Raw genomic sequence first — 27896 nt, 5'->3', positions numbered from 1 at the left:
ATGACATTCCTGTCTTTAGATGGAAGACAGTTGCTTCGCTACGGTGCTCTGGCGGCTTTTTCCGTGCCAGACTATGGCTCCGTAGGTCAGCACAGGTATAATTGAAACCCAGTATAGCTGCTGGGGGTCTAGACCCCAGGATTTCCCGCAGATGCTTTTGCATCTCCAAAGCAGGATTTTAGCGCTACTGACTAGTAGAACTGACCAAAGGATGTACTGAGACCATTTATATTTGATTCAGCAGTTGGCTCCATGCTTGCCTATCCTGTGCAATCCTTTCGGCATCATGCAGTCTCATGTTTATTAAGGGTTTTGTTTGGTCAGTTTAGATCAAAATTAGACTTCTGTCAGCCTCCTGAACAAGTCGAATTTAGAGCTAAATATGGAACAAACGACCACCTACAAACCATCAAAACGCTGATTGAAAAAACTATTGAATACAATAAACCTTTGATCCTGGTCTTCGTTGACTTTGAGATAGCTCAGAATCAAACTGTCAACCAGAAAGCAATGGTTCGTGCTCTGGCTGAATGTAGAATAGACCATAGGTACACCTCCCTCATTGAACATACCTATGAGCATGCTGCAGCTTGTGTAAGACTTCATATGAGGACACGGAGACCTTTCGTATTGAAAGAGGAGTTCGTCAGGGAGACACAATTTCTCCAAAGCTATTCACAGCCCTGTTGGGAGTATGCATTTGTCGACTGGAATGAATTGGGTATCAATGTAGACGGAAAGTTTTTAAATAACCTCAAGTTTGCGGATGATATCGTACTTATCGCTGACAGCTTTGACCAGGCACAGGCAATGCTGCAGAGGCCTTCAAAGGGGGTGGGCCTCGAGATTAACTTTTCTAAAACTCAATTCATGACCAACCTGGTTCACACCAAAAATATTTCCGTGGACGGCAAAGACATCGAGTCAGTAACTTCCTACAAATATTTGGGTCACGAGATAAGAATAGGAAGGGATAACCAAACATGCTAGTTAGTGAGACGAATAAGCCTAACCTGGGCTGCATTTGGAAAGCTGAGAGACCTTTTAAGATCAAGTATTCCAATGAGGTTGGAAGTGTCTGTAATGACCTATGGTGCAGAGACTCTAACGTTAACAAAAATAACGATATCCAAACTGCAAGTTACCCTAAGAGCGATGGAGAGAATATTGCTGCGCGATAGGATTCCTAATGCCACCATCCGCAGGCGATCAGGGAGTAACAGACGTTGATGTAAGGATAACCACCCTAAAGTGGAACTGGGCGAGAACAAGCGATGACCGATGGACGAGGAGAATTTTGGAGTGGAGACCCCGAATACAAGCACACAGAAACCGGGGACGGCCTTCAACAAGATGGACCGATGACATCAAGAGAATAGTAACAAACTGGATACAGATGGCGCAAGACAGGACCGTTTGGATGGACATGCGGGAGGCCTACCTGTTTGATGATGATGATGACCCATCTAGTTGGAGATCTGCCTCTTAAGCGTTTACCTTCTACTTTCCCTTCTATGATTAGTCGTTAGTAGTATAGCAATGCCGGTACTGGACCATTTTTGTAAAATGGTGAAGGCGCGAGGCGCTCGATTCGTGTGCGGCGTAGGACGGTGGTGACGTCATGTTGGGGCCCCGGAGCCCCGAACACGAGGAGCCCCAACCCAGTGGAGCCCCAAAGGCCCTCGTCGTCGTCATCTGTCAAAATTGGTGTGGTGGTGACTGGGGCCCCGGAGCCCCACCCGAACACGAGGAGCCCCGAAGCCCCAAAGGCCCTCGTCGTCATCTGTCAAATTGGTGATATTGGTGGTGACGTCAGGTGGGGCCCCGAGCCCAAGGATATTAAACAGTACAGGATTGCTCGATCGGCCGATTTTGTTTCCCGGCGGCGAATGAATTCTGACGTCACAGTGGGCCTTCGGGTGCACAATACGCTAAATATTCGCCCGAGATGCTATGTACGAGATCATGTTCGTGAATGATCGACTGCAATCGCGCATCGCGCAAAACAATCGCGCAAACGCGAGAGACCCATGGTGACGTAAAAATCGTCACCGGCCCGAGCCGATACCGGCAAGATTGCGCTTATGGGATTAAGCACTCCTGTACTGTTTACCGTCCTTGCCCCGAGCCCCCCCCACCTGTCAAATGTCACTTGTCCAATGTCGTCGTTGTCCAATTCTTAAGCGGTCAAAAAGCCACTTGGCAACGTAGTACGGTTTTTTACTTGGGCACAATTAAAACAAATGCGGGTGCGGCCAGGGACAGATGGACCCTTTTACATGCTTTTACTAGCAGGCACTCTAAACGGTGTTGCCAAGTTTAAAAAAATGTAGTGGCGGACAGGTTGAGTTTAAAAATTAGGTTAGGTTAGTTTCCGTTTTAGTCTGGTGTTTTGGTTGTATTGTTGATGGTCGCAGTTTGAGTTCACGTGTTATAAGTAAAAATCGTTAATTTGTCATAATGTCTCCAAAAAAGATTGGGAAGAAAGGTGTTGTGATACACAGCCAAGGGCGTGAAATTGTAAGTAACGTCTTAGAATTTATGAAGAAAGAAGCAGAAGGAGTTTCCATTCCTTTGAAAAACTACAGGTATTGTCTTTGATTAAAAACGACGAAAACGTTGAATAATATAATAAATATCATTTTAGAGAGAGAACTATAGCAGCTACAGGGGTGTCTAGATCTACTGTGCAGAAGATATCTAGAGAAGCACTACATGTTGAATGGGGAGGGCCAAGCTCATCATTTCAGACTCCTACAAAGAAGGGACAGATTAAAAAATTAAAATTGGATAACATCAAACCTGATGAAATCAAAAGAATCAGAGAAATTATTTATGATTTCTATATTCTTGAGAAAAAACTTCCAACATTAAAAGGTAAGTTTATAATACATTAGGTATACCTACAGAGTCTTCAGAGTTTTTCTAGCAGAACTTACCATGTTTTTTACAATTAAATGTAAGTCTAGTTTTCTATATGTATAAACCTTGATAATGTGTTAATTGAAAATTTAAAACAACAAAATTTAGACTAAAATGGGATTATTTTTTATCTTTACAGGTATTTTGCAAAAAATTATTGACCAGCAAATCTTGACTGAATCCATTAGTGTAAGCAGCTTAGGGCGATTGCTTAAGAACATTGGATTTAAGTATGTTTTACATCTTGGCAATCATGTACATCAAAATAACTTTATCTTTTGTAGGTGGCAGAAGACACCAGACAAAAGAAAATTCTTGTGTGAATCATATGACATTCGCTTAAAACGAATAAATTTTTTAAAAAAATTGGTGCAATACCGCTCAGAAGGTCGCAATATTGTATATACATATGAGACATACATTCATTTTAAAGGCTTACAAAAACCAATTTCTAAAGGACAACGCCTTATAATAGTGCACGCAGGTGGAGAAAAAGGATTTATTGAAAATGGATTGCTTATATTTAAGTCAGGTAATATTTATGTACACCTAAAACCTACTTAAGTACTTCCTCCTGCTTAAATAAAATAAGTTTATATAACAAGTAATTAATAAGTTTAACCACATTTTACACATCATATAAGACACATAATGTTTGTACTATGATTTTTTTTTTTTTAGGTTTAAAAACAGGAGATTATCATGATGATATGAACCATGAGAATTTCATGACTTGGGTAAAAAAGCAATTGCTTCCTAATTTACCTGACCGCTCAGTCCTTATTATAGACAATGCAGCCTACCACAATGTTACTGTTAACAAAAATATTACAACGGCTACTAAAAAAGGAGATATGTTAAGTTGGCTAGTGGAAAAAGGAATCCCAGCAGATCCTCATTTAACAAAGCCAGAGCTGTATCAAATCATACAAGAAAATAAATTTAGATTTCCTCCACAATATAACTTAGATAGGCTGTTACAACAACATGGGCATCTTGTGTTGCGTTTACCACCCTACCATCCAGAATTAAACCCAATAGAAAAAATTTGGGCTTTGGTTAAAAATTGGGTAGCAGCTCATAATACCACTTTTAAATTGTCTGATACCGAAGCTTTAACAAAACAAAAATTTCAAGAGGTGTCTGAAAAAGAGTGGTTTGACATTTGCCAGCATGTAAAAAAGTATGAAGAGGAGCTCATAAAAAAAGAGCATATTTTTGATGATACAGTGGACCAGCTTATTTTTACTGTTAACACTGGTTCATCTGACGATAGCGATGAAGATTTTGGTGATGATGATAAATGTGATGCCAGTTTATCCGAAGAAGAATTAGGATGCTCACTCCTAGACTAAGTTTTGGATTTTTGTTTTATGTTATGAATTCGTAATTTGTATATGTATATGTATTTATAAATAAACAAAATTATCAAATTTATAAAAATATATGATTATTAAATTTAACAAAGATAACAAATTTTAAATATTACCTCTTCTTCATGAAACCCTGTATATCAAAAACGATGCAAAGGCAAGCTGAAAGTTACTTTGAGACTTCATTTTCAAGGTCTAGCTGCACTGTAGGACCTTCAAATTAAGAATAATTGAAAAAAGAAACCAGCTGCCTATTTTTATCTTCCAATAATTTATTAATTGCCCCAAGACAATGTTTTTTTGTGGTTAACATTGCCCTAAGTTAAGTTATATAATTTGGATTTAAACTAATTGGTATTTAATATTCTTCATCAATCATCACCCTGCAGCTACAGCAGAAAAATAATTTGCACACATCTTTTTAACCGAAACACTGTATTTTAATTTACCCTTTGCTTGTTTTCTTGTTTATTTTTTAAATTAATATTTAAAGAAATGGGACCAGAGACCTAGGCCAATTTTGTTCTCAAAGCGTCAATATTATGTATGTATATGTATTTGGTTTGTTTTATAAAACCTACTTACCTATCCTGTTTTAATACAATTTATGAAATGAAAAAGCAAAAACTACACCTATTTAGAGCTCGAATCAGATGAGAAAAGGCCACCGCATCATCAATGACGCAGTTTTTAAAACTATTTCTTTCTCCTTCTACAGTTGCCGTCGCATTAGATATAATCAGAGGCGTCCTATTAAAATATTCCCGAAAATATATTGTTAAGCGGTCAAAAAGCCACTTGGCAACGTAGTACGGTTTTTACTTGGACACAATTAAAACAGATGCGGCAGCGGCCAGGGACATTTGGACCTTTTTATATGCTTTTACTAGCCGGCACTCTAAACGGTGTTGCCAAGTTTAAAAAAATGTAGTGGCGGACAGGGAGACTTAGGGGGTTAGGTTAGGTTCCGTTTTAGTCTGGTGTTGTGGTTGTATTGTTGATGGTCGCAGTTGAAGTTCACATAGTGTTATGAATAAAAAACGTTATTTTGTCAAAATGTCTTTCAAAAAGGTTGGAAAGAAAGGTGTTATCATATACAGCCAAGGCCGTGAAATCGTCAGTAACGTCTTACAATTTATGAAGAAAGAAGCAGAAGGAGTTTCCATTCCTTTGAAAAACTTTTTGTCTTTTATTTTCTTTATTAAAAACGACGAAAATGTTTCATTTTACTGATAAAATAATAGCACGCCACTGACTGGCTGCAACAACTTGGAAAGTAACGAGAGCAGCAATATTTAAAGCGAGACGTACAGAGATCGTGACATCATCGTTTGATGACGCCTGTGGCCTTTTCTTAGCTGATTCGAGCTTTACGTTAATTAAATTTCATTTCACTGAGCAGAGAATAGCACGCCACTGACTCGCTGCATCAACTTGGAAAGTAACGAGAGCAGCAATGTTTAAAGCGAGAGGTACAGATAATGTGACATCATCATTTGATGACGCCTGTGGCCTTTTCTTAGGTGATTCGATCTCTACGTGATTGTTTAAATTTTTAAAAAGTATCTTAAGTCTTTTGAAATGTCCTAAAATAGTTGAAAGTTTTTTGCACTTGTCTAATTGAAGTTGAAATTTGTTTCAACCATGCTGCTACTTCTTCAGGTACTGGCTGAAATACCAATATGGCGTAGGCTTTTCGGAATAACTCAAGGGTGTGTACGCTGATTTCTGCTGCAGCTCCAGTACAATCTGACATCTTCGATCTTTCTGAAATGATTAAAGCATGATTAGTATTACACGTAAATATATTTTAATTATACTTACAAATTTCCGTTATTTCCACAATTGGTGTGGGTGATAAACCACTAACCACTTTCATACCTAAAAATTTTAGGCCATATTTCAGCGGTATAAACTCCGCCAAACTGTCTTTAATGGGTGCCGTCATCCGACTAGGCAAAAACACCACGCTGTCAGACAACTCGGCCCGAACCACCTCACAAAATTTTAAACTGACCACTTTTAGGTTGTGCAAGGGATAAAATTGGTTTAATTCAAGTTGTTGAAACTTTAGGCGAGGTTTTTCAACCAAACTGCCGGATTCGTTAATTTTGGTTAGGTTCATGATTTTTTTGTTTAAGGTAGATAGATAGTTTTGTATGTAGGCTAATGTTTTCAACTCTTGTTGACTGGTTTTATATGCATTTGGGGGAGGGGGGTCTACCACATTTCCGCGCCGCAAAACGCGCAAGGCAGCGACCGGCCAGAACAGCTGACGAATGTGCCCAACGACGCCGTCCCGAATCATCGCCCTTCTTAAGAAAATGTCGGTCAGTAAAACCAAAATAACCGCTTTTATGAAAAACAAAGAAGTTAGTAATGTTGGTATGCCAAATTACTATTTTCGCTTTATTGTGCACAACACAAAATTAATAGACATTAATAATATATTATGTTATTAGGAGTAGAAGAGATCTTTAAGTGAGTGCAAGCACACCTATTCACTGAATAAATTATGATTAAACTGAAACTCTCATGATCATGTGATTTTCAAGGCACTTGATCATCAGTCACTTCTGAACACACTCATTTTTCAAAGCATTTGTAGGTTAAAACTTGTGATCTAATTCCAGACATTCGTGTTTTTTCATCTGCATGACGTCATTCTCAAAGGGTAAAAATTTGACTATAGCAGCATGGTCACCGCCTACTATACTAGAAAGCCTAGAAGGTGCTTGTCAAAAATTTCAATATGGCGGAAATAGTGGTGACAGTTTGCGTTTGTTTGTATTGTGGAAATTGAGTTTTTTGAGGATTAGATGAATTTTTACGGTTTAAAATCAAAACTTGATGTTATTTGCTTAAGTTATTTTGTTTTGCTGCCGTTCATAAGTTTTTCAAGCCACATTGTAACAGCAATTCAGGAAAAAGCCCAACCGTGTCAGTTTTTTTACTTTACAAAGAACCGGGTTTAACTCAACAGTGGTTGAAGACTTAGAAGTGGGATGATTTTATACTCCAACACTATACTCAATGGTAGGTACAAGTGCTTTCTAGTACAGTAAACTTATTAGGTACTTGTTACATGCACAGGTATGTGAGTTACATTTTAAAGCATCCTTCAATGTGAGAGCAACAAAAATAATTTTGAATGATGAATGTTCTTGGTAATAACATAAGAACCATTTACCAGTTTTGCTTACCTAGTTTCAAGGATTTACAGATTTTCTTGTATTGAACAGTGTTTAAACTAGTTTGCTGTTTGTTGTACTTTCCAGGACAAATGTTCTAACCAATTTGTTTAGGCTGGACTTTATTGTGTATAAAAAAGCTCTATCTATACATATCTGGATCAGGAATGAACCTTTTTTTGATTTTTCACTCACAACTTGCAAACAACTACACGAAACAATTAAAAAAAACATATTTTTTACTGCATCTGCATACGGTCGTGTATAAAACGAAAACCGCTAACGCCGCCTTTAAAAGTGACATTTTAGGCTTTCTAGTATAGAGGGCGGTGGCATTTCAAAAGACTTAAGATACTTTTTAAAAATTTAAACAATCACGTAGGTGGTGGTTTAAATAGAAATTACCCAAAATGCATGGAGCATTTAGCAGATAGGTAAACCATATGTTTGTAGTTTTCGCAATTGTATTGAAATACATAATTGGGTGTCGAATACACTTCCGCAATAAAAAACAATAAGTACTTAGTATTTTTTTTATTTTCCACTAGGGGAGGTGTAGGGGTTGGAAGGGGGTGGGGGGTCAACGGGAACACGTGACGGTGGGGACGACGACATTGGACAAGTGACATTTGACAGGTGACCAGGGCCCCAACATGACGTCACCACCGTCCCACACCGCACACGAACCGAGCGCCTGGCGCCTTCACCATTTCATAAAAATGGTCCAGTACCATTTTTGTTGGCATTGCTATACTACTGTCGTTCCATTGTTCCTGATCTTCTATATATTTCGCAAATTTTGAGTCAATTTTAAGATATGGCATATTATTCTGGGGAAGTGGCAGTAAAGTTTAAGATTTGTTTGTTGTTCAGAAAAGAACGTTAAGGTGCTTAAAAAAATGCAATATAGAGAAAGTTGTAGGGGAGTTTTTAAAAAAGAGAGTATCTTAACTGTCTATGGTCTGTACATATTGGAGTCATTAATGTTCTTTTTGCAGCACAAAGATGAATTTGAACTAAAAGTTTAAGACAGATATAATACACGAAATCTAGATGTAGAATATCCTCATAGACTAACACTTTTACAGAAAAAAGTTCGTTTTATATGTGTTTTTGTTTGTATAATTGTTTGCCTAAAAGTGTGCAATGTATTTCTAATAAGAAAACGTTCAAAACTAAGATTAAAAAAATGTTATTAGAATTAGAGCCTTATTCATTGAGCGATTATCTCAATAGTTGATTGCAAACCGAAATGTAACGGCATTTTAGTTTATTTCCTTTTGACGCTATTTGTTTTGTGTTTCAATGTATAATTATTCTAACACAATTGTAAATAAAGAATTTTTGTATTGTATCAAATTACGTCATTCTGACGTCACATTCGATCTGCTGGCTCCACGGAAGGTGAAAACGAATGTAACCTTTATTAGAAACTTGAGGTAAGTTGTTGGGGTGTGTTCCACACAAAATACACAGATTCAACCAGTTTTACACTTTTATTTAAGATGTTTTAAGAATAAGTGGCCTCCTCAACAGTGGATAACTACAAAGGATTGACAGAAACATCAAAAAAGGTTGAGAAACTCACAAAGTATAGTCTGAGTTTGTGTTTCTTTCCCTATCAGGACATTTCAGGTAATTAAGACAAATTAATATTGTCACAGACAATGTTCTAGTTTTATTTATATAAAATACTTAATTAAGAAATTTGACAGCTTTAATTTTAATAATTATCCCATTTGACAATCACTTTATTAAGAATCACTAACCATCATTTACACCATCACACTTTAAGCCAAGTTTACAGTGTATTCTGACTCTTTCACCTGTACATGGTGTCCGGATTTAGAGTGTTTTAACAGGAAAACCCGATTTCCCGGCTAGGTAGTTTACATGTCGAGTTTTGAGCAAAAACCGTATTTTGATTTATTGGCGTTTCAAGATAAGAGATACTCCCTCTGGTGATCAGTTATGAAAACAGTTTCGGACATTCCAGCTGTCATTTCTCCCTTTGTTTACATTGATTTTGGCATATTTTGGTTAGGAATTTGGCACAGATTTCATAAATATGAAATGACAGTGTCATATTATTTATAATGTTAGGTTAGGAACGGGTTGCCCGAAATATATTGTTATATAGGGGGCTTTGAGGGAGCATACGCGGTAAAAATCCGAGGAAAAAGTAATCAAGTCTGACGCCCTCTAGCGGCCAAACAGGGCAAGTTAGCGGTGCCCGCTCAACGTCACGTGATAGCTCTAATCATTAGCCACTTACGGTCATTTAATGTGTCTATACGGTACGTTTCAAATAATCAAGTTATTCGCGATTTTTTGGAAAAATTTTGTCAAAATGAAGTTTTTTGCTGGCCTACTATACTGACCGCCGCTTGAATTAAAGTAGTTTTTAGTAAATATTTGGAAAACGGTTAGATTTACATAAAAACTGCAAGAGTGCAAAATTGTTCCTAATGAACCACTAAACCAAACTACAGTGCTACAGGGCGTGCACAAAATTGTTAGTGGATCATTATTTTTGCTCACCCTGTACACAATTTTTTGCTCTACACCACTGAAAAGAGCAGTTCAAGACGATTTGTTTGAGTGGTTGAACCACCCTGAAATTCCAAAAATAACCAAGCTACAGGGTGTTAAAGTATTTTCATTTTTCGTTAAAAAGTGCATCAAAGTAGTTAAAAAAAAACACTACAGAACCTCCAAAATGTTTCTCAAGCGGTCGAAAGTCTTCCAAAAGCTTTTAGAACGCTTTCAAATGATCTTCAACTAGTCTAGAAGCTTTTAAAAAAATTCAAGGCAGTCTAAAAGCTTCCGTATGCTTTTAAAACAGTTTAAAAGTTTCTAGAACCGTCTACAAGGTTTCAAATGCATTCAAAACAGTCTAGAAACTTCAAAGTTCCTAAAGTAGTCTAAAAAGATTCCAAAACACTGCAGAAACACCAAAATGCTTCTAAAACAGTCGTAAACCTTTCAAAACAATCTAGAATCTTCCAAAAGCTTTTAGAACAGTCTAACAGATTCCAAATGCTCTTCAACTAGTCCAGATGCTCCCAAAAGATGTCAAGACAGTCTATTAAAGTATCTTCAATCTCTTTGAACAGTTTATAAAGGGATAAAGGAAGCTGTAGAAATTAACAGGTTATGGGCCCAGTCCAGGAAAACCGGAAAAGTATGCAGTAATTATTCTGTTGTGAAACGTATTTTGAAAACCTGAAGGATAACAGAAATTATGGCGACAATCCCAAGTAATTTAATTATAAAGCCATTTGATGGAAACGGCTTCTCAAATTGGGAGTTTCGAGTGAGATTGTGTCTTGAGCAACAAGGAAGGTTTTGGAAATGTTGGAGAAAGATCCTCCAGAATCAACAGCCACAAATAAACTTGCAGTTTTTAATAAAACCGATATAAAAGCTCGGAATTTAATTGTTCAGTTATTGGCTGATAATGTTCTTGAAATGGTGAAAACCAAAACTACAGCTAAAGAAATCTTGAATGAGTTGAAAGGTACTTTTCAAAAGCAAGGAATAGCAAACCAGGTACATTTGCACAAGAAATTAAGAAACATGAAATACTTTGGAAAAGGAAAACTCAGTGAATTTCTTTTTGAATTTGAGAAAACAGTTTCAGAGTTAAAAAACTGTGGTGGAAACATAAATGACACAGAGGTAGTTACACAGTTATTGTCTGCAATGCCAGAGAACTATCAAGTAGTTACCACTGCAATTGATATTATTTTTTGTCAAGGTGAAAGTAACATCTCTCTTGACTTTGTAAAGAACAAATTACTTATGGAGGAATCAAGACAAGAAAAGGTAAAAGAGGAGAATGAAGAAACATCACAGCCACATGCTTTTTATGGTAGAGGAGATGAAGAAAGAAAACATTTTAGAAAATTTTCCATACAAGTGTCATTATTGTGGTATAAGGGAACACAAAAAATCAGAATGCAGGAAACTGAAATGTAATATTGCAAGAGGAAGAAGAAGTAGCTTTTTGCAGTTTTAATGAAAATAGTGAAGCAATGGCAAGTGGAACTAGTAATGAGATACAATTTATTGTGGACAGTGGAGCAACTCATCATTTAATTGGATCAAATCAAGGACAGTATTTAACCCAAATGAAAAATATTGACATTAAAATTAATGTAGCCAAGAAGGGAGAAACTGTAACAGCAAAGAGACAAGGTATTTTAAAACTGAAAACAAGTGATGGTAGAAAAATAACCATGAAAAATGTTTTTGAGTGTGAAGGTTTGAATTATAATCTTCTGTCTGTGAAAAATCTGGAGCAGAAAGGACTAAAAGTTGTTTTTGAACATGGACAAGTTGCGATTAAGAAGAAAGGCCAAACAATAATAGAAGGTAACATAAAGAATAATTTATATCTAGTATGCATGAATATTGATAATGTAGAAGCGCATATAACTGAATCTGAACTTAATGATTTATGGTACAAAAAAAGGGGACACTCTACTAACACATCATTCAATAAGTCCCGGGACTAACCCACAGGTGACACTACAAATCGCATTTTTATATTTTTCCCTTGAAGTACCATCTTTCAAACGACAGCTGTCAAATCCTGAGCTCATTCCCTCCAATATTTTGTTTGTGAGAATTTTTTAAAGTGAACAACTTTTGAGTTTTTTTTAAAACATGGAAAAAAGTGATTTTTGTGTGCTGATTAAACACTGTTTCCTGATGGGAAAAAACACCGTCCAAACAGAACAATGGCTTGAAAAATGTTACGGGGACTCTTCTCCATCGAAAACAACGATTTGTAGATGGTTTGCTGATTTTGAACGCGGTCGTACAGACACAAATGACGCTGAACGGTCTGGACGCCCAAATTCGGCTGTTGTTCCAAAAAACATAAAAAAAATCCACAAAATGATATTGTCTGATCGTAAACTGAAAGTGAGTGAGATAGCTGAGGCCTCAAAGATATCAGAAGGTAGTGTGTTAACAATTTTGCATGAACATTTGGGTATGCGAAAGCTGTTTTCGAAATGGGTGCCGCGAGTGCTCACTATTGACCAAAAACAACAACGAATTGATGATTCAGAGCGCTGTTTGGAGCTGTTTAACCGTAATAAAAAGGATTTTTTGCGTCGATATGTGACCATGGACGAAACCTGGATCCACCACTACACACCAGAATCAAAACGGCAGTCATCTGAGTGGACTGGACCCGGCGAAAGCCGTCCAAAGCGACCAAAAACGCAACAATCGGCTGGCAAGGTTATGACCACTGTATTCTGGGATACACACGGTATATTGTTCATTGACTATTTGGAAAAAGGAAAAACAATCAACAGCGACTATTATTGTGCATTATTGGACCGATTGAAGGATGAAATCGCACTAAAACGGCCCCATATGAAGAAGAAAAAGATTCTCTTTCATCAAGACAATGCACCGTGTCACAAGTCCATAAAAACGAAGGTCAAATTCAACGAATTGGGTTTCGAATTGCTTCCCCATCCTCCGTATAGTCCAGACCTGGCCCCCAGCGACTACTGGCTGTTTTCAGACCTCAAAAAAATGCTCCAGGGAAAGAAATATCAATCAAATGAGGAAGTCATCGCTGAAACTGAAGCGTATTTTGAGGCCAAGGAAAAATCGTTCTATAAACATGGTATAGAAAAGTTGGAATGATTGTATCACTCTAGAAGGGAACTATATTGATGAACAAAGACGGATTTCATGAAAAATAATTGTTTTTCTTAGTTGATCCCGGGACTTATTGAATGTGACTTGTTGAAAGTGTTAAATACCCTAGTAAAACTCTATTGTGAAACATGTTTAAAAGAAAAACAGACACAGAAGCCTTATAAATCTTTAAATGAAGACTTAAAAGCAAGGAAATTGTTAGAGGTTATTTCGTCAGATGTTTGTGGACCTTTAACTCCTGTAAGTTATAACGGCATGAAGTATTTTGTAACATTTATTGACCATTTTTTACATTTTACAGTATTGCTATCTTATGAAAAATAAGTACTGGAAAATTTCAGCAATATGTAGCACTATTGTATTAAAAATATTTATTCTTTTTAAGATTGATTTATTTATTTTCTCTTTTTGCGCAAATTTAAATTTATAAGGAATACCAGGGATATTCAGGTAGAGGTAGAGATGTCAATTTTTTGATAAGAATTTTTTAGAATTGTCCGACATATATATCTAATTTTCTTGCGAAGCTAAAGCTGCGGACTGATGGAAGAATAGCTTGTAGAAAGCTCCAAACAGTTAATACACGTTGCGTAAAGGGCTGGCCGGAAATACGATAGTTTTCGCCTCGTCGTTTGATGTTCGTAAACTAAAGCTACCAATTGGAACCATTTGTTGCTGCTTAAGCAAACTAGTTGGGAACGCTGCAAAGAGATTTCATCTTTGAAGAGCTAGAGACTGAGCTGATTGCTGCTGTTCAAAAGCGATACTGATACCCCGATGATGTTGTGAGCGAATTCCAGAAAACCTCAAGTAGGAGTCATAGCGCAACACACCACGTGCTCTGTAGACGTTTTGTTTCTCGGACTAATTCCGTAAACGTGTCAGAGACGGTAAGTAATTAGGCTAATATAGACAGTAGTTCATATATCTGCAATCGTTTCTGGTTCTATTCATTTAGTAGTAGTGGTAGTCATGTATGTAAACATTGAGCGCCAAACAATTATCCTGTTAGTGTCTGAATAGAAGAGTTACTGTAGTAAAGTAGTTAGGTTAGTTTTGTTTTGGGTTTTGTTATTTCTCCATTTATAAAATAACTTGACATCCCTGGGATCTATTTTTGTGTAGTTTTTATGTGAAAGAATGGATATTAATCAAGATAATCATTCTCGAGAGAGTTTCGATGACATAATATTGCAATTAGATAAATCACTAGAATTGTGTCCTCCAACGGTTCAAGAAAGGAAATCCTTGGAACGAACCAGTCCCGAGAGTGATTGTGTGAACAGTACCACCAAGTACAGAAATGGAGAGGCACGGGCACTCCCATAACAATGGCGAAAAAATCGATATCTTGTAACCGCAAAAAGGGGTGTGGTGGGGCATGCAGCTGCCGAAAGACCGAAAGACTGAACTTAAATGTTCGGTTATATGTGGCTTCTGCAACGGAGAATCTTGTGGAAATATGCCGGAAATCCGCATTGAAACGACGAGGATGACGAAATTTTTAAAACTATGCACCAAGACACAAACCAGGACACCAACAATAACCAACTCGGACAATCGAAAAGAACTAAACTGTAGAAGAAATTAATTTTTTGAAATTACTTTTTGCCTTTAACTTTGTTTACGAAAAGAAAAATAAAATACTCTGTTAAATAATAATATTCAAGTGCCTTCCTACAAAAAATGTAGGAAATTTTGTCCTCTTTAAGTTTGTATAGGACATTTTTTGTCGTGAAAGCCACCGTTTTAGAGTTATTATCAAAAAACCAAATTCTTGTACCTAAAATTCCAGACGGCGCGTCGACGTCGAAAACTTGGATTTTTCATTAGGGAAATCTAACAACATACTAAAAAATTGCTACTACCCCACCTTTTGCATTCAAAAAACCCCCAAGTACTGGACTAAAATGCCTCTAAAGCATTCCAGTACCTTCAATATGCTCTTTAAACTGTCCAAATGTCTAAAATCTTTGGTAGGCTTCTAAAGCAGTTTAAAAGCGTTCAAAAATCTCTAAAACTCAAAAAAAGTAAAATTATTTGCATTTCTGAAAGAGTTTTGTGCTTTTTTGAGGAAAATAATTTTGCTTATTAAGCGCTTTTTTCTACGATTTTAGTGCTTTTTAATCCGGACTCTATTGATGTGAGTCAGAAAATATATTTTTTATTGCAAAACGTACTTTCTGTATCATTGATAGTTGACACCTACAAAGTTTCAAGAAAATATCTCTAATTGTTTTGAAGAATTAAATAATTACGATTTATACAGGGTGTCCCACGACGAAAGACATCGATTGACATTGGAAAAAGTATAAATAGGAGAGTTTTGAAAATTTGGCAGGATACTGATGTGGGCATGCCCAATCTAACTAAAATATTTTCAAGATGGTTGCACTTCCGTTTATACCGGAAGTCGATCACAACTTTCTTATTTTAAATAGAACACCCTATATATTATTACATATTTGGATTCCTCACAAAATTCTGACCAACTTTTGTGTACAAAATGGCCTATGCCTATCTCTAGCCGTTTTCGAAATATTTCATGTTTTTTCAAAAAAGTGGCAATTGCAACGCTCAACATATTTTTGTATTCTGTCAAAAGCGTATTTTATTTTGCAATGAAACTTTGGGTTATTGTAAATAAAGGATTGTTTTATTAAACTGAGGGTGCGTAATGACCCATTTGCATACAGGGTTGTCAAAAAAAAATCATAAACCTGCCACTAAAAAAAATGAAAAATTTCAAGTTTTTTAAATAGAAACCCACATTTTTTATTACGGAATCATTTTGAGAATTAAAAATTACTATACGTTTCAATTTACTTGCCTATACCTAAATCCAACCCATTTTGTTTTATTTGAGAATAAACATTTTTTTATTAGGCTGCATGGTTGGGATTAGTTGGTACTCTAATTGGCGCCAGAGCTGTCGGTAGTTGAATTACTTTAATTGGAAAATGTAGTTCAATTAATTTTAAGTAATTGAACTACTGTAATTAGATTACTTTTCAAAAACAATAATTGTAATTGATTTTTCAATTACTCAGCAAAAGTAGTTGTAATTGATTTTACAATTTGTTCTGTAATTGAACCACTTTGTAATTACTTTCAGAGTAATTGAATTACTCTCAGAGTAATTGAACTACTTTCAGAGTACTTGAAAAGAGCAGGTTTTTTTCTATTAGATGCCCCATAAATAATTACTTAAAGTTGTTTTCTTTCGTCCACAGATGGCGCGTTTTGCAAACATCTACTATTTTACCGCCTAACTCAAAAAAATTAAATGCAAATTAAATGAAAAAATAGAAAAAAGTTAGAAAGTTGCAATTTTTGCTGCCTGGTGTAGTATTTTGTTCTCTTCATTTTAACATTAAACAACGCTATAGGTTGCATTAAATTTTTTAGAGTTAGGCGGTAAAATAATATTTCTTTGTAAAAAGCGCCACCTGTGGACGAAAGAAAACAACTTTAAATAATTATTTATGGAGCATCTAATAGAAAAAAACCTGCTCTTTTCAATGGTGCCAAACTTAATGTTCTACGACAAAGGGTTTCGAAGTTATCGCAGTTTTTTTAAAGCAACTTTTGACTTACCCCCACCACTTTAAGTCAAGAAATGGAGAAAAAACGTTTTAATCAAAGTTGTTGCTAGTAAACGTAGCTTCCGTTTGCAAGTATTTTCAAAGTGCCATTGTATTTTAAATTTTGGAGATATGCACTTTTTTTAAGTTAAAGTTGTTAGTACGCCCTCTTGAGGACATTTCCTGAAACTGAAAATATTTTGTAGCGATTCTTTTGGCCCCTTTTTATAACAAAAATTTTTTTTTTTCAAAGCTTTACGATTAACCGTTAAGTCAAAAAAGCCGAGTGCCACTCTTATTTGGACACCCTGTACATTTACTACTGCCAATAAATAAATTACTATTTACTAGTAGTTCAATTACATTTGAGTAGTTCAACTACATTTTATCAGTAATTGAATTAATGCCAGTAGTTGCACTACTGTAATTGTCTATTAATTCAACTACTTTACTGAAGTAATTGGTAGTTCAACTACATTTTAAAAACTACTACTTTCACGAATTTGAGAGTAGTTGGTAATTGTAATTTAATTACTTTTTTTGAGTAATTGCGACAGCTCTGATTGGCGCTATGCTTTTGACACACGGTGATATTGGAGATCTACAAAGCATGTTAATAACACTAGTTTTGAGTTTTGAGTTTTTTTGTGAGTTTTTCAAACCAAGATTACTTAAATCTGTTTATTATTTACGGAGAATGTAAGTAAGTTGTGAGTAGAACATGTGAGGTATTTGTCGCTCGTTATCCAGAAAAACCAAAGCCATCACCAAAAGCTGTCAAGCAAATAATTGAAAATTTTAAGAATACGGGATCTGTGAAGAAAAAAGCTATTAAAACAAAACCAATCCTTAATATTCCTTAATAATACAAATTTAGAAATTGCAATTTTGGGCTATTTTGTTTCAAATCCAATAAGACAAGTTTCCGTAGAATCAGGCATATCTAAAAGCTCAATTCAGAGGATCCTGAAGAAACATAAATTTCACCCTTTTTCATTTAAATTAGTGCAACACTTAAAAAGAGGTTGAATTTCCGTAGAGAGTGGTTTTTTGTGAGTTTTTGCTGACTAGTCACTATGGAGAAGAATTGTTTTTAAATAATATTATTTAGAGCGACAAGGCCAAATTCACTAAAAATGGAATGTTTAATAAACATAATTCACACTATTGGTGTGACATAAATCCACACGTAATTAGAGAGAGAAATTTTCAAGAAATCTGAAGTTTTAATAATAAAAATGTTTATTCTCAAATAAAACGAAATGGGTTGGATTTAGGTATAGGCAAGTAAATTGAAACGTATAATAATTTTTAATGCTCAAAATGATTCCGTCATAAAAAATGTGGGTTTCTATTTAAAAAACTTGAAATTTTTAATTTTTTTTTAGTAACAGGTTTATGATTTTTTTTTGACGACCCTGTATACAAATGAGTCATTACGCACCCTCAGTTTAATAAAACGATCCTTTATTTACAATAACCCAAAGTTTCATTGCAAAATGAAATACGGTTTTGACTTTGAGAGTACAAAACTTTTCAAAAATTTCGAAAACGGCTAGAGATAGGCATTGTACACAAAAACTGGTCAGAATTTTGTGAGGAATCCAAATATGTAATAATATATAGGGTGTTCTATTTAAAATAAGAAAGTTGTGATTGACTTCCGGTATAAACGGAAGTGCAACCATCTTGAAAATATTTTAGTTACATTGGGCCCACATGAGTATCCTGCCAAATTTTCAAAACTCTCCGATTTATACTTTTTTCTACAAATGTTTGCAAATAAGCTACTTTGCATACGTAAAAGTGTGTGCAAAGTGGCACTTTCCCGCACAATATGCGGGAAAATTTTTTTTCCGCACACTTTTTAAAATGCTGATTATACCTTGCAACAGTGGTTTTATATAGACTATTATACATAAAATCTGCTTAGAATTTTGCGTAGAATTCAAAAATGTAATAATATTCAGGGGTTTCATATAAAAAACACGACTTTTTTCACATTATTCTTCCGTACAGTTTAGGTAAATAAACCACCTTGTCTCTGTCTTTGAAAATGAGGCTTGTTTCCTTAGAAACCAAAGCTCATTGTCAAACAACGCATTTATAGGCAATTTAAAGTCTACAACAGTGTTTATTCTTACTTATTTAAGTTAAAAAAACTATTTTAATAATGGATATCACTGAAGATGAACTTCCGGAAGATGTTCTAAAAGCCGCCAACATGGCTAGTTTGCAATTGCTGCCTCTCAAATCGCGAGAAAAATACGAGAAACAGTACGAGTTGTTTACCCAATGGTGCGAACAAAAGGGGATAAAAACCTTAAAGAAGAGGTACTTTTAGCGCATTTTGTTACTTTAAGCAAAGAATTCAAACCTAACACAATGTGGTCAAAGTATTCAATGCTCAAAAATGTAATAAAAATAAAAAGAGACATCGATATCGGTGAATTTTATAAGCTCACTGCATTTCTGAAAAAGCAGAATGTTGGTTTTAAACCTAAAAAGGCGAAAATTTTTACAAAAGAAGAAATATTCAGTTTTATGAACTCCGCACCAGATGAAATTTACCTGTTAATTAAAGTTGCCACTATATTCGGACTTGCTGGTGCATGTCGAAGGGAAGAGCTAGCCAATTTAACCACTACAGATATTGAAGACAAAGGAAACCTCATAATTGTTAAAATTAGGGATTCCAAAAATCATACAGCAAGAAACTTTATAATATCAGAAGAAGTTCATAACGGAACCTACCTGCAACTGTACAGAAGATACACCGGCCTACGTCCAAAAAAGTCAAACAATCGTTTTTTCCTAGTTTACAGAAAGGGTAAATGTTTTTCGCAAAGTGTTGGAGTAAACAGTTTTGGAAAAATGCCTTCTGAAATAGCTATTTTTTTGAAGTTGCCAAATCCAGAACTCTACACAGGGCACAGTTATCGTCGATCATCGGCAACGTTCCTGGCCGATTCTGGAGAAGGAATCACTGACATAAAACGCTTGGGGGGTTGGAAATCGACTACGGTAGCTGAAGAATACATTGATGAATCCACAAGTTATAAAAAAGGATTAAGTAACAAAATTCTGACCTTCAATCCTAAAGAAAGTGAAGCAGTTCCAAGTACCAGTATTTTACCTTCAGTTGCTCAATCTGCGATCAATTTAAAAAACGCGACCAACTGTACATTTAACATTAATGTTGTTAATAACAATAAATAGTTATAAGTTGTTGTTTTTAATATCAATAAAAATTAAAAACAAAATGTATAGATATTTCATTCGTAGAAAAAATATTGTTCCTAACACGTGTGCAAAGTAGTTTTCCCGCACTTGAAGCTTATCCGAACTCCGCTTCGCGTCGTTCGTCTAACTGCTTTCGCGTGTGGGAAAACATAACTTTGCACACTGAATAGGAAAACTACTATTTTCAATATCAAACGAGTTATTTTTTTGACGTTTAATCAAACCTTAAAATATGACGCATTATTGTGAAACACCCTGTATACTAGTTTTTTCCTATCTAGCCAAGAAATGCAGTTTCCCGGTCACAACACTCTAAAACTTCAGCTTGGCTTAAATGGTGTAAACAGGCTAATTAATCTTTATCCAAAAAATGTATAGTAAATAATGTGACCGAACGAGTCTAATACTAAAAAAAAATTTAATATTAAATCTAAATTTTCAGCGATAGTTAAACGTAAAATGTTCAAAACAGAAACACAGTTATGGAAAAAATTGAACAACAAAAAAACTTACACACTGAATCTGAAATGCACTTAATTTTCTTTATTTTCCCCAGTAATTTGGGTAGGTGGATGCCATCTTAAACGTCCTTCGTAAAATTTAATTACCACCTGGGGACATCTAATGTTGGCTTGTTTGGCCGGCACTAAATCAGCCTCATCCGTACCGTGCCATTTCATTAAAAACATCAGTTGCCCTGAAATTGCTTTTTAGTTATCTAGAAAAAAAAATGGTTGCACCAAAACTCTTTACCTGGACTGTCTGTTGCTCCAATTATGGTATCAGGTTCCAGACCCCTGTCGAATCCCAACAATTTTTTCTCATCAGGTTTCTTTAATTTACTCGTTTTGTTCTCTTTTTCCTGCCCATTAATGCTCAGCTTGCGTTTCTTTGCTTCTGCTTCTTTTTTCTTTGTTCTTTCAGCCTCGAATGCTGATATTAAACTGGGACAATCTAACAAATAGTCAGAATTAAGTTGTCATAAAAGGAAAACAAAAAGGCTTAAAGTGTATACAAAACGACAAAAAAAGAATATGACAAACTACTAAAAGACGCACGGAAATATGAAAATAGACTTATTAACTCGGACAATAAGAAGTATGTGGACCATCAGCAAATAACAGGAAAAATCTACTCTACAAAAGGTCTGGAGGGAAACGCTGAAACAATTGCAACTACATACAGGGTGTCCCATAATTATATGACAATCTCTCGGGAGCATACAGGACAGGTCAAAATAATATGATTTGTTCATACAATTTTATAAATTTCCTAAGGGAGATATTGTGCCCCAAAAAACTGCCTTCCAATTAACATTTTTGGCTGTAACTTTTGAACCACTTTGTATATATTGTAATGATTTTTGGGTTTAATGTTTTATCGCAAGAGACCTTCTATTTGACATCAAAACCAGGGATCTCCTCTTAGCAGAAAGACAGGAACTAACTGGTGCCTAAGACACAATTTGTTTAAACTTTGACAGCTCTCATTTTTATCGAAAAATTGTACTCTTCTTTTATTTCAATGAAATTAACGGGTTTTCGAGATAAATCGATTTTTCATTGAACTGCTTAAACCACAATGTTATTAAAAATATTCCTTAAACTAGTTTTTTTTATGTAAATTAGTATTCAAAGTTTATGTGTAAAATAATGAAAGATATGGAAGAGTAGCAAAGTGTTGCAAGCTCTAAAATGGCATAATCAAAGTCACGTGATGCGTCTCTTGTAATTTCAGCTTTTAAAACTGTCTAAATATAATTTACCAAATTTTTGAATTTTAAAGGTCACGTGACTAATTTTGACAGATGTCAACTGGCCTTTACAGTGTTGCAAAAACCTGCAGAATTGCATTTTCAACGTCACATAACGAGAATTTTGCAATTTAAGTTTTTACAACTGTCTAAATTTAAATTACCATTTTTCAAAGTTTAAACTGCGTTTTGAAGTTTACGTGACTGTTTTTGACAATGTCAACTGGCTTTTACAGTGTTGCAAGCTCAAAATTGTATTATTAATGTCACATAACGGGTATTTTACAATTTCAGCTTTTGCAACTGTCTAAATTTAATTCAACAAATTTTTGAATTTTAAAGGTCACGTGACTAATTTTGACAGATGTCAACTGGCCTTTACAGTGTTGCAAAAACCTGCAGAATTGCATTTTCAACGTCACATAACGAGAATTTTGCAATTTAAGTTTTTACAACTGTCTAAATTTAAATTACCATTTTTCTAAGTTTAAACTGCGTTTTGAAGTTTACGTGACTGTTTTTGACAATGTCAACTGGCTTTTACAGTGTTGCAAGCTCAAAATTGTATTATTAATGTCACATAACGGGTATTTTACAATTTCAGCTTTTGCAACTGTCTAAATTTAATTTACCAAATGATCAACATTTAAATTACATTTTAAAGTCACGTGACTGTTTTTGACAGGTGTCAGTTGGCTTGGACAGTGTTGCAACCTCTAAAATAGCATAATCAAAGTCACGTGATGTGTCTCTTGCAATTTCAGCTTTTACAACTGTCTAAATTTAATTCAGCAAATTTTTGAATTTTAAAGGTCACGTGACTAATTTTGACAGATATCAACTGGCCTTTACAGTGTTGCAAGAACCTGCAGAATTGCATTTTCAACGTCACATAACGTGTATTTTGCAATTTAAGTTTTTACAACTGTCTAAAATTAATTTACCATTTTTCAAAGTTTAAACTGCGTTTTGAAGTTTACGTGACTGTTTTTGACAATGTCAACTGGCTTTTACAGTGTTGCAGGCTCAAAATTGTATTATTAACGTCACATAACGGGTATTTTACAATTTCAGCTTTTACAACTGTCTAAATTTAATTTATCCAATGATCAACATTTAAATTACATTTTAATGTCACGTGACTGTTTTTGACAGGTGTCAGTTGGCTTTGCCAGTGTTGCAAGCTCTAAAATGGCATAACCAAAGTCACGTGATGCGAAATTTTTGAATTTCAAAGGTCACATGGCTAATTTTGACAGATGTGAACTGGCCTTTGCAGTGTTGCAAGAACCTGCAGAATTGCATTTTCAACGTCACATAACGTGAATTTTGCAATTTAAGTTTTTACAACTGTCTAAATTTAATTAATTTACCATTTTTCAAAGTTTAAACTGCGTTTTGAAGTTTACGTGACTGTTTTTGACAATGTCAACTGGCTTTTACAGTGTTGCAAGCTAAAAAATTGAATTATCAACTCACGTGACCTAGTTCTGACAACTTTAGTAGTGTCTAAATTTAAATTACCAATTTTTCAACTGTTTCTTTTAAATGATAAGTGTCTTTATTTGACATGTGCTAACTTACTATGACAGTTAGAAGATACGTGCAAAGGTCAAAATATAACCCATAATCAGAATTTGGAAAAACAGTCACCTGACCTGAGAAAATCAATTCAACTGTCACGGGACCTTTAAAAAAATCAATTTTAAGCTTTTGGGTTTTTAAAATTATGGAAAACACGTAACCTGAGAAAGATTATTATTGAATCATTAGTCCTTAAGACGTTTTGACAATAGTCAAAAGTCAAGTACAAATTGTAAAAGCAGGCATGTTAATCCAACCTAAAAACTGTCACATGACCATAAAAAAATTAATTTCAAGGGTGTATTTCATCAAGATCTATCATTATCTCAATACCAGGGGATTTATAACTAAATTTCCTGGTATCTTGAGGGAGTTTAAATAATTTAAAGGCATTTTGATGTATTTTAAGGCAGTTTGAGGCATTTTAGGCAGTTTTAAGGCATTCTGAGCAATAATAAACGCATTGTGAGGTATTTTCAAGGTATTTTGTATGCAAAAAGACATTTTAGTGTACAAAAAATTATCGGCTGTCTACCCCTCGATTTGACATCAAAACCAGGTATCTTGTCTTAGCAGAAAGACAGGAACTAACTGGTACCTAAGACACAATTTGCTTAAACTTTGACAGCTGTCATTATTTTCAGCTGCAAACGCCATTAATTGATACTCTTGACACTCTTATTTTCGAGATAAATCGGGTTTTCATTGAACTGCTCAAACCACAATGTTATTAAAAATATTCCTTAAACTAGTTTTTTTATGTAAATTAGTATTCAAAGTTTATGTGTAAAATAACGAAAGATATGGAAGAATACTCGTTAATTGAATAAGCATTTGATTTATGGTGAAGCGTTTTGTAACTCAAAGAAGGGTAGAAGAATTTATACTGAAAAGTTTCCAGTGCAAGCATTCGCAGCTTAAGAGAAACACAAAAACAAGTTTAGGACAGGAAACTAAAAGCTACTCATTTTGGTAAATGTTCAATTCGTTTTCGTTCTGCATTCATTTCGCTTTCCATGTGTATTTTAAACAAAAAACGAATCAAGAAATATTTTTAATAACATTGTGTTTTAAGCAGTTCAATGAAAAAACGATTTATCTCGAAAATAAGTGTCAAGAGTATCAATTAATGGCGTTTGCAGCTGAAAATAATGACAGCTGTCAAAGTTTAAGCAAATTGTGTCTTAGGTACCAGTTAGTTCCTGTCTTTCTGCTAAGATGAGATACCTGGTTTTGATGTCAAATCGAGGGGTAAACCGCTGATAATTTTTTGTACACCAAAATGCCTTTTTGCATACAAAATACCTTGAAATACCATTAAAATACCTCACAATGTTTCTATTATTGCTCAGAATGCCTTAAAACTGCCTAAAATGCCTCAAACTGCCTTAAAATACATCAAAATGCCTTTAAATTATATAAACTGCCTCAGGATACCAGGAAATTTAGTTATAAATCCCCTGGTATTGAGATAATGATAGATATTGATGAAATACACCCCTGAAATTACACTTTTTATGGTCACGTGACAGATTTTTGGTTGGATTAGCATACCTGCTTTTACAATTTGTACTTGACTTTTGACTATTGTCAAAACGTCTTAAGGATTAATGATTCAATAAAAATGACTTTCTCAGGTTATGTGACTGTTTTTCCATAATTTTAAAGACCCCAAAGCTTAAAATTGATTTTCTAAGGTCAGGTGACTGTTTTTCCAAATTCTGATTATGGGTTATATTTTGACGTTTGCACGAATCTTCTAACTGTCATAGTAACCAAATTAGCACGTGTCAAATAAAGACACTTATCATTTAAAAGAAACAGTTGAAAAATTGGTAATTTAAGTTAAGAGAGTAGTAAAATTGTAACAACTAGGTCACGTGAGTTGATAATTCAATTTTTGAGCTTGCAACATTGTAAAAGCCAGTTGACATTGTCAAAAACAGTCACGTGAACTTCAAAACGCAGTTTAAACTTTGAAAAATGGTAAATTAAATTTAGACAGTTGTAACAACTTAAATTACAAGAGACACATCACGTGACTTTGATTATGCCATTTTAGAGCTTGCAACACTGGCAAAGCCAACTGACACCTGTCAAAAACAGTCACGTGACATTAAAATGTAATTTAAATGTTGATCAATTGGTAAATTAAATTTAGACAGCTGTAAAAGCTGAAATTGTAAAATACGCGTTATGTGACGTTAATAATACAATTTTCAGCTTGCAACACTGCAAAAGCCAGTTGACATTGTCAAAAACAGTCACGTGAACTTCAAAACGTAGTTTAAACTTTGAAAAATGGTAAATTAAATTTAGACAGTTGTAAAAACTTAAATTGCAAAATTCACGTTATGTGACGTTGAAAATGCAATTCTGCAGGTTCTTGCAACACTGTAAAGGCCAGTTGACATCTGTCAAAATTAATCACGTGACTTTTAAAATTCAAAAATTTGCTGAATTAAATTTAGACTATTTTAGACAGTTGTAAAAAATGGAAATTGCAAGAGACACATCACGTGACTTTGATTATGCCATTTTAGAGGTTGCAACACTGTCCAAGCCAACTGACACCTGTCAAAAACAGTCACGTGACTTTAAAATGTAATTTAAATGTTGATCAATTGGTAAATTAAATTTAGACAGCTGTAAAAGCTGAAATTGTAAAATACAAGTTACGTGACGTTAATAATACAATTTTGAGCTTGCAACACTGTAAAAGCCAGTGGACATCTGTCAAAATTAGTCACGTGACCTTTAAAATGTGGTTTAAAATTTAAAAATTTGGTAAATTACATTTAGAAGGAATGTCTTTTGCAAATGTAAATCACATAACTTTGATTATGTCATTTTAGAGCTTGCAACACTGGCAAAGCCACAAAAAAAAACTGACACCTGTCAAAAACACTCACGTGACCTTAAAAATGTATTTTAAATGTTGAAAAATTGGTAAATTATTATAATAATTTATAATGAATATTGTTTCAACTCAATATCATGTAACAAAGATTTTACCATAATAATTACATGTGTCTATGCTAATCTGTTCAATTTTCAGTCAAGTTTGTTATATTGATACACTACATTTTGAAATATACAGACAATGCCTCAAAATACTCTCAAATGCCTTATAAATATCTCAAAATGCCTCAGAATGCTTTGTAATAATCGGAAAGTGCTTCATAATACCTGAAGTCTGTACACCAAATTACCTCGCCAATCTACCACTCCTGTCAAATAGAAGGTCTCTTTCAATAAAACATTAAACCCAAAAATCATTACAATATACAAAGTGGTTCAAAAGTTATGGCCAAAATTGGAAGGCAGTTCTTTGGGGCTCGATATCTCCCTTAGGAGTAACTTTAGAGAAAAATTTTATAAGAACAAATCATCAAAAGATTGTCATATAGTTATGGGACACCCTGTATATTTGATTGTCTCATGTTTCTGTGTAGAAATAAACACTTGTTTCAAGCATTGAGTTTTGAGAATTATAATACAAGATCAGTCTTGTTTTCTTACTCTAGGCACTGACTGCACTTGAGTAGGAAGAGTCCCCAGAGTATATGTGCCTAAAACTGTTCAATAAATTTCCTTTAAAACTCAGACAAATTAAAAGTGTAGTTGCTTTTAAAAAATAAACTAGTTGCTAATTAGCCTAGAGCCATATACTCTGGATGATTATTTAACAATGTAAATGAACTAATTATTATAATAAGGGGTCCAAAGCATTGAAAAAAACAACTAAGTCCTTACTTGATTGATTTAGCCATATAGTTTAGTAGACTTTTACAGCAACTTATAGAAGATAAGAAGTGCATGCTTTGTCTCCTTGACACTATTTCACTTTGTGTTGTTATAACATAATTTTGAAATAACGGGGTTTATTAGTATTATTATGTAATTACCTAAGTTTTCTTCAGGTTCCCAAGTGTTATCCTTGTCATCATAACCGATCCACTTGAGAAAATACTCTTTGACTCCCTGCTCATTTATTCGACTATCAATGACTTTTTCTACAACATACTCTTCAGGTCCTGGAGGATCAGGCCCAGCCGTGGTCGGTACAGGACTACTTCGCTTACTCATTTTTTCGGGGCCTAACTACTTCTTTGTTTATGTTATTGATTGATTACCTTCAAATCCTGTTGTGTGTTGTGTCTCCAAACAAATGTTAGGTTGCGTTTTCTAAAGTAAAACGCCACCGCTTTTATATGGCACTTAAAACAACATAAATTAGAATCACCAAGATGGACCACTTTGTGTTTTAAGTTGGCAAAGGTCAAGGTTGATTGGGAATTTTGTTCTTTTGGAAATCAATAAAGCCGACAACAATTCCAAATTTTCAAAAAGAACAAGCGTCCGCCATTACGACTGCTATGATAAACATGCACAGAGGCGCTGCTGAAATATGGATAATACAGGAAACTGTAATTGAGTTTGTAAAACCGGACGGTTAGGTATGAAAAGAGTATGTTCGGTTATTAGACAGACATCTATGAATACGAGAATTATGCACCGAATAATTTCAAAATAATGATCTGAGAAAACTGAACCA

The 27896-nt window shown here is 34.7% G+C and overlaps 3 protein-coding genes and 1 long non-coding RNA gene across 6 annotated transcripts; 2 read left to right on the top strand and 2 right to left on the bottom strand.

Annotated features, from left to right (window-relative positions):
* Positions 1-990, top strand: LOC145726080 (uncharacterized). Its single transcript, XM_081975021.1, has 2 exons — positions 1-95; positions 330-990. Exons 1-2 carry the CDS (start codon positions 1-3, stop codon positions 988-990), a joined length of 756 nt encoding a protein of 251 aa, XP_081831147.1.
* Positions 991-2311: 1321 nt separating this feature from the next.
* On the top strand, positions 2312-4365 carry LOC145727223 (uncharacterized). Of its 2 annotated transcripts, XM_081976720.1 has the most exons (5): positions 2313-2588; positions 2648-2877; positions 3062-3152; positions 3207-3454; positions 3604-4365. In XM_081976720.1, the coding sequence occupies exons 1-5, from the start codon at positions 2461-2463 to the stop codon at positions 4275-4277; spliced, it is 1371 nt and encodes a 456-aa protein (XP_081832846.1). In that variant the 5' UTR covers positions 2313-2460; the 3' UTR covers positions 4278-4365. The 2 variants fall into 2 exon arrangements, with proteins under 2 accessions (XP_081832845.1, XP_081832846.1); XM_081976719.1 differs by having other exon boundaries at positions 2312-2588; positions 3062-3454.
* Positions 4315-6845, bottom strand: LOC145727226 (uncharacterized). The gene is made up of 2 exons (XR_014177812.1): positions 6120-6845; positions 4315-6062 (listed from the first exon to the last, which is right to left on the bottom strand). It is a non-coding gene; the product is annotated as an uncharacterized LOC145727226 (long non-coding RNA).
* A 2294-nt stretch (positions 6846-9139) lies between these two features.
* Positions 9140-27735, bottom strand: LOC145727224 (chromobox protein homolog 3-like). 2 transcript variants are annotated; one of them, XR_014177811.1, is made up of 4 exons: positions 27247-27735; positions 20755-20955; positions 19848-20698; positions 9140-19786 (listed from the first exon to the last, which is right to left on the bottom strand). XR_014177811.1 is itself a non-coding variant. In XM_081976721.1 (3 exons), exons 1-3 carry the CDS (start codon positions 27425-27427, stop codon positions 20535-20537), a joined length of 546 nt encoding a protein of 181 aa, XP_081832847.1. In that variant the 5' UTR covers positions 27428-27735; the 3' UTR covers positions 9140-20534. The 2 variants fall into 2 exon arrangements, 1 of the variants encoding a protein (XP_081832847.1); XM_081976721.1 differs by having other exon boundaries at positions 9140-20698.
* Between the last annotated feature and the right edge of the window lie 161 nt (positions 27736-27896).

The sequence above is a fragment of the Ips typographus genome, linkage group LG3 (genome assembly GCF_016097725.1).
Source record: "Ips typographus isolate SLU linkage group LG3, UJ_Ityp_2.0, whole genome shotgun sequence".
Classification (NCBI taxonomy): Eukaryota; Metazoa; Arthropoda; class Insecta; order Coleoptera; family Curculionidae; genus Ips; species Ips typographus.
The sequence above is the reverse complement of the archived record's forward strand: the minus strand, read 5'-3'. Positions and strand labels throughout refer to the sequence as shown.

Coding starts and splice junctions, on each gene's coding strand:
- LOC145726080 (XM_081975021.1), top strand. CDS start 1: ATGACATTCCTGTCTTTAGATGGAAGACAGTTGCTTCGCTACGGTGCT. Junction 96..329: donor GGCTCCGTAGGTCAGCACAG/GTATAATTGAAA, acceptor TGGTCAGTTTAG/ATCAAAATTAGACTTCTGTC.
- LOC145727223 (XM_081976719.1), top strand. CDS start 2,461: ATGTCTCCAAAAAAGATTGGGAAGAAAGGTGTTGTGATACACAGCCAA. Junction 2,589..2,647: donor ATTCCTTTGAAAAACTACAG/GTATTGTCTTTG, acceptor ATATCATTTTAG/AGAGAGAACTATAGCAGCTA. Junction 2,878..3,061: donor AAAACTTCCAACATTAAAAG/GTAAGTTTATAA, acceptor TTATCTTTACAG/GTATTTTGCAAAAAATTATT.
- LOC145727224 (XM_081976721.1), bottom strand. CDS start 27,427: ATGAGTAAGCGAAGTAGTCCTGTACCGACCACGGCTGGGCCTGATCCT. Junction 20,956..27,246: donor GGAACCTGAAGAAAACTTAG/GTAATTACATAA, acceptor ACTATTTGTTAG/ATTGTCCCAGTTTAATATCA. Junction 20,699..20,754: donor TGGAGCAACAGACAGTCCAG/GTAAAGAGTTTT, acceptor AAGCAATTTCAG/GGCAACTGATGTTTTTAATG.